Source organism: Monodon monoceros, unplaced genomic scaffold, assembly GCF_005190385.1.
Source record: "Monodon monoceros isolate NGI ecotype Baffin Bay Population unplaced genomic scaffold, NGI_Narwhal_1 Super_Scaffold_13, whole genome shotgun sequence".
Lineage (NCBI taxonomy): Eukaryota > Metazoa > Chordata > Mammalia > Artiodactyla > Monodontidae > Monodon > Monodon monoceros.
The window spans coordinates 43,179,305-43,184,875 of record NW_021703769.1 but is presented as its reverse complement, the minus strand read 5'-3'; the positions used below and the strand labels follow the sequence as shown (position 1 = coordinate 43,184,875).

Below are 5,571 nucleotides of genomic sequence, written 5' to 3'. Positions count from 1 at the left end.
GGTGGTGGGAGAAGGAGGTGAGCCAAGCAGAGCACACCCCGACACAGCTGCCCAGACTTCCACGACGAACAGGGCACTGGAAGCATCACAAAGGGATGACTTTATGGGAAGTCAGCCTAGCTGCTGGCTGCTTGTGGAAAGGCAAGATTTTCCACCCAGGAGGAGAGTCTCTGCAGGGAGGCCTTTGCCCCAGGCCACCACTTCTGTGTCCACAAGTCCCAGGATCCCCTGCAGGGCCCAGCCCCAGGTCCAAACCTGGCCAGTGCCAGGCCTGCAGACAGCGCCTCACTCCTTGAATCCCAAAGCCCTTCTGTTAAGTCAAGTCTGGGGTGAGAAGGCTCTGCTGTGCGCTCGGTAAAGACAGAGATAGGGGGCGGCGGGGCGGGGGGGAAGCCCTCGGGGCCCAGTGAGTCAGGGGGCGGCAGGTGGAAGGGGACGGTCCCCACCCTCTTCCTGGTGTCCCGGTTCTAGCTTTGCAGGTGCAGCTGTGGCACCTGAGGTGCCAGCCTTAGAGTCATCTAGGTGAGTTCCCTTTGTCCCTTCGCCTTCTGTGGTCACTGCAACACAACAGGAGGGCTGGGCAACGCTGACCTGAGCGTGGTGGGTATCTGGGAACAGAGGAAGCGTCACCCTCGGTAGTGAATGGTCAACGTGAGGACAGTGCAGGGAGCGGCGCTGTTCCCAGCTTGGGGCACTAAATATCCACTCTGCTGCAGAACGATGGTGACACAAGAGGTGACATTGCCTATTAATTATACAGTCCTTAGGGAAAGAAGAAGGCCCACTATGTGTCTTAAGTTCTACACCCCTTACGTGGAGTTCTGCGCTAAGACCCGTTTTATCTAGGAGCCCAGAGAATAGAAGGAGGAGTGTAAATCGGTAAAATCCTTGTAGATTCCACGGCTCCCGAAATGTATCAGAGAAGGCCTGCTCTCATTCTATTGAATTCCCAATTCCGACCTTGTTTGACCTTGATTCTGATCCGTATTCCCTCGCTCCATCAGTTACACATACTTTTGGTCTTTGTTTTTTCGTAGGTACCCAACGTTGTTTGTGGAAAGAGGTAGACATTAAATCATTATTTTGCTTCTAGGGAACGTGACCAGTGAGAGTCATCCCAGGAGTCTGATCAGCTCAGCACACGTGCAGCCCCTCAGAGGGTGACTCAGGTCTCAGGCTCCATCACCTCCCCAGCCTCCTGTCCAGCCCCAGCACACAGTCTGACTCATTTGCAGACACAGCAGCTGAGTCTCTGGGGTCAGCAGCTTAGGTCCCCCCTCCTCTCCCTTGTCCGATTATCAGGAGTACGAGAGCTGAAGGCCCAGCTCGCCTGCCACGCCTGCTCCCCGCCCCTCCCCATTGCCTGCCCTCAGAGCCAGCGAGACGGGGTGCCTCCATAAAGTAACTGCTTAGATCCTTCCTGCTGCACCGCCCGAGACAGTGAGCAACTCAAGGAGTAGCTGCTGTTACTTTTTTATTGAGTAAAATAGCAGAGCGAGGGCATTTGGTTCACTTGGAAAGCAATTAGAAGAAAGAAATGAGTTAGAGCCCCTTAGCCGTTCCAAAAATGCCCAAGGAGCCTTCTCTGTGTGTCTGCTGGGACGGCACACGGAGGGCACATCCACCAGGCGGGTCACCCATCGGAGGGAGGTGTGAGCGCTCTGGGGGGGCGTGAGTGAGAGGCAGTCAGCGGCCTGCCTGATGCCCAGTCCCCTATTCATCCTGGCAGCTGAAATTCACCAGGGAGATGGTGTTCATCCAGGGGACGACGTAAACCTGGAAGTTGCAAAGCTTTTGCTGCGAAAGGGAAGAGAGGGATGGTTGGTCAGGGTTACAGTTAAAGAGGAAAGTGCACTGGCCCCAGCCCCCACCTCCAGCAGGCTGGCACTGAGACAGGACCAGAGGGGAGGACCCAGGGGCTGGGACCCAGGTCCAGGAAAGCCCCTGCAGAGGTGGGGCCCGGGAGGGGTGACAAAGGAGTGCAGCCCTCCCTGAGGCCGAGACCCCTGAGAACCAGCCAAGCCCCTGGGAGAGTCTGGCCTTTGGTGAGCAGGTGGCATGGTGGGCCGGTTACAGGCCTCCAATTCCCTCTAATCTGCCCGGGGATGGGGGGGCGAGGCTGGGATTAAAGGGCCCTTTCTCCCTTCCCAGCAAACACCCGCAGCTGGGTCCTCCATCCCGCAGGCAACAATCCCCAAAGCAGACGGTGCCCCAATTCCCCAGCTAAAACCCCATAAATCCAGAGCAGTCACGTGCACACACATACCCTTCCCCTCACAGCCCCAGCAGGCACCCGCGATGCGCCCCCATGGGCACCCCCAACCCCTGCTCCCATCAGGCACGTACCTTTTTCAGTTGTGGCTGGTCATGGAAGGGACAGTTGTCCAAGTTGGCCTGGGACTTTGTACACGTGGTTCGGCCAATCTCCACGTCCAAGAAGTACTTCATCCCGGACACAACCTGGACACGGAGAGAGCACACACGCTTATGACACCTGCCGGCTGCACACACGTGGTTACCTTCTTCCCATCGCCCCCCGCGTTCACAGGCTGCTAGAGCCACACCCAGGAAGCACAGCTGCCTCCTGACGGCTGCTACGCCCCAGGCCCTCCCTGGAACTTGTTTAACAGCTGCTCCAACAAGGCATCTCCCACAGGGACACAGAGGGGGAAGCCAGGGGCCAACGCTCTAACTGGGTCTAGGAACAGAAGGCACAGCTCCGAGGAGCCAGCCTGGGTACAGGCAAGAAACTGGCCAGCGCCCAGGGCCAGGGAGGGGACTGAGCGCAAGATGGTGGCCCTGTGTCAAGAGTCCACACTGCATCCGCAGGAAAGCTGTTGCCTGGTGATTACACTTGCGCTGAACTCCAGTCCCCAGGGTGGAGCCCACAGCATCCCATTCCCTGCATGTAGCCCAGGTTTATTTATTCCCTCCCGGAACAGAAGAAAATGAGAGCTTCACGTTCGCGGACGTTTAGGCCAATAAAAGACCGCCTGGAATGCCTTCCTCTTAGGTGTGGTTTTTGACGGGAATATTTCTTAAGTGTGTCATATATTGCTTGCCTTTTACACTTGAGATTACAGAATAGAAGTGAACTCTGGCTTCACACAGGCAGCCCAGACATGCTTCGTTAGAACCTGGAGAAACACGGAATGAGGGGCCAGGGACCAGGCTCCAGACCCCACCTGGTAGACCCATGATCCCTCTGCTGTCAGCTTCCCCATGTGGCCAGTGAGCTAGTGTCACACTGGAGAGGAGCAGGCTGGAGGGGACCTGGTGAATGGAGAGAGCAGGTCCTATCCAAAGGGGACAGCACCAGCCCACTGCTGCACGAGGAGAAATGGGTCTGGTCTTGACCCATCTTCTGAAGTTTCAAGAGAAGGTGGCAGGGAGCCCTATGGCTGGCATGCAGGACCACACTCTCGGTGCTGTGTGGCTGCGTCCTGCTCTCCAATGGGATGCAGGCCGGATGGTCTAAATTCTAGCCTTCCTTCAAGGACCAGCGCAAGGCCCTGTAGCCCATCCTCTCCCTCCTGCCCTCTTCTCAACTCTGACAATGGGCTCCTTATCTGGCCAGAACCCCAGGCAGGCTGACAGAGGCAGAGGTCAGGCTGTCAGCGACCGTGTGCCCATCTCAGGGTGGGAGTGAGATGTCACAGCCCAGAGGCTGTTCCCATGGATGTGACCTGCAGGCGGAAGCGACGGTCCAGGAAGCTTTGTATTCTTATGCCAGACCCCCTGCTCTGGGACACACTGGACACCACGGGCCAACTCACGGACTTGTCTGTTTGCTGATGACCTCCGGGTGCCCTGGAGGATGTTCAGAGTGTCTGTCCCCAATGCCACTACACGACAACATGGTGGCCAGGTACGTTTAGTGGCATCTGCTGACAGGAGGCTCAGAGGGGAGCATGGCTCTTCTGTGTGACCAGAGGCTCTCTCATCTCGAGGAAACATCAGGCCAGCCCAAACCCACTGACAGTCTGAGCCACAACTGGCTGGACCCTTCAGAAACAACGCCAAGGTCATGAGACAACCCAGGGGCTGCTCCAGAGTAAAAGGGGCTGCAGGACAGTGGCTGCATCGTGTGGCCTGGGAGTGTCCTTGGCTATAAAGGACACAGTGGGATGATCAGTGGCATCTGAATAAGGCCTGTGTATTAAAGAGTCCTGATTTTCAAAACTGTATTGTGGTTATGGAAGAAAATAACCTTGTTTTTAGGAAATATACACAAAAGTGTTTACCTTCAAAGGGTTCAGAAAAATAAATGCATATATACATCCCTACACACGTGTACGTGGGGATGAGGTGGATCAAGCAACTATGTCAACTTTTTAACGTTTGAAGAATCTGGGTGAAGAATCTACAGTGATTCTATGTGCTATTTTTGCTACTGCTTTTTAAGTCTGAAATTATGTCAAAATAAAAAGGAAAAAGTGCTTAAGGGCATTCAGTGGCAGAGCCAGGAGGACAGACAGGTGTGGGTCTGTTTTTACCTCGCCTGCGGTCATGTAGTTGACAACTCGCGCCAAGCCCCCCGGTCCCAGGAGGCTGGGCCCTGACCCCAGCGCCGACCGAGAGGGCCGGCCGGTCTCGCGAAGGGCTGCGGGCGCCGGAAAAGGTCGGGGGCTGCGCCGGGGTGAGAAGTCCGTCCGCGTCCTTTGCGATCCCCGGGGCCTCAAGGGGCTGGGAGCTGCCCTCCCGAGAGCTGGGGGGGCTGGGGGGGCGGGGCTGGTGAGCGCGCAGGCCACGCCCTCTCGGGGGCCGGCCTCCCGCATTCAGGGCTGCCCGGCCCCGGCGCCCCTGCCTTGTAGCTTGGCCCGGCGCCCCCGGCCCCTGCACCCGGGGCTCCGCGCCCCCTCCCCGGCCCCCGCATCCCGGCCCTGTGCCCCCTCCCAGACTGGACGCACCTGCTTGAAGGCGCGCACTACGCGCACCGCGCGGCTCTGATAGGCGTCGTTGCTTTGCTTGTTGTACTCTCTGATGGCAAAGGACAGCGCCTCCTGTACGCCCTTCTCGTTGACGTCCGCCTCCATCAGGCCGCCCACCAGGCCTTTCTTTCTGGCGCCCTGCCCTGCCGCAGGGCTCACGGCCAGGGCCAGGGCGAGGGCCAAGACGGCCAGCAGAAGCAGCGGGGTGCGCGGGGATCCGGCCATGATCTCTCGGAGGCGGACGGAGCTGCAGCCGAAGAGCGATCCGCTGACAGGAGCGCAGCCCAGCCAGCCACCGAGTCTTTATCCCTGGGCCGCCCCGGATGCCCCGCCCCCGCCCGCCTGGCTTCTCCTCTTCCGCCCCTCCCCACCGCTCGCCCCTGTCCTCCGCCCTAGTCCTGCCCCTCCCCCAATCCTGCCCCTCCTCTCGCTTCTCCACCCGCCCGACCCGGCTCACTCCTTCCCAGTCCCGGTCCTCCTCTCCGAGTCCCGTTTTCCCACTCCCGCGCTCCTCAGCCCGGCTCACCCCGGTCTCGCAGAAGGTGTCACCTCCTTGAGGTCGGCGATGCTTGTAACCCCGAGCTCTGTCTCCTGGTCTGAAAGGGGGAAGGGGCGTCTCTCGGCCCCCCCTCGGCTGTCC

The 5,571-nt window shown here is 58.8% G+C and overlaps 1 protein-coding gene across 1 annotated transcript; it reads right to left on the bottom strand.

Annotated features, from left to right (window-relative positions):
* Positions 1–1,470: 1,470 nt before the first annotated feature.
* LOC114893677 (cystatin-C-like) lies at positions 1,471–5,240 on the bottom strand. The gene is made up of 3 exons (XM_029219351.1): positions 4,911–5,240; positions 2,347–2,460; positions 1,471–1,797 (listed from the first exon to the last, which is right to left on the bottom strand). The coding sequence occupies exons 1-3, from the start codon at positions 5,154–5,156 to the stop codon at positions 1,714–1,716; spliced, it is 444 nt and encodes a 147-aa protein (XP_029075184.1). The 5' UTR covers positions 5,157–5,240; the 3' UTR covers positions 1,471–1,713.
* Between the last annotated feature and the right edge of the window lie 331 nt (positions 5,241–5,571).

Excerpts from the sequence above, each read along its gene's own strand:
- LOC114893677 (XM_029219351.1), bottom strand. The coding sequence starts at position 5,156 with ATGGCCGGATCCCCGCGCACCCCGCTGCTTCTGCTGGCCGTCTTGGCC. Across the intron at positions 2,461-4,910 it reads TAGTGCGCGCCTTCAAGCAG|GTTGTGTCCGGGATGAAGTA; the intron begins GTGCGTCCAGTC and ends CTCCGTGTCCAG. Across the intron at positions 1,798-2,346 it reads ACCAGCCACAACTGAAAAAG|CAAAAGCTTTGCAACTTCCA; the intron begins GTACGTGCCTGA and ends TCCCTTTCGCAG.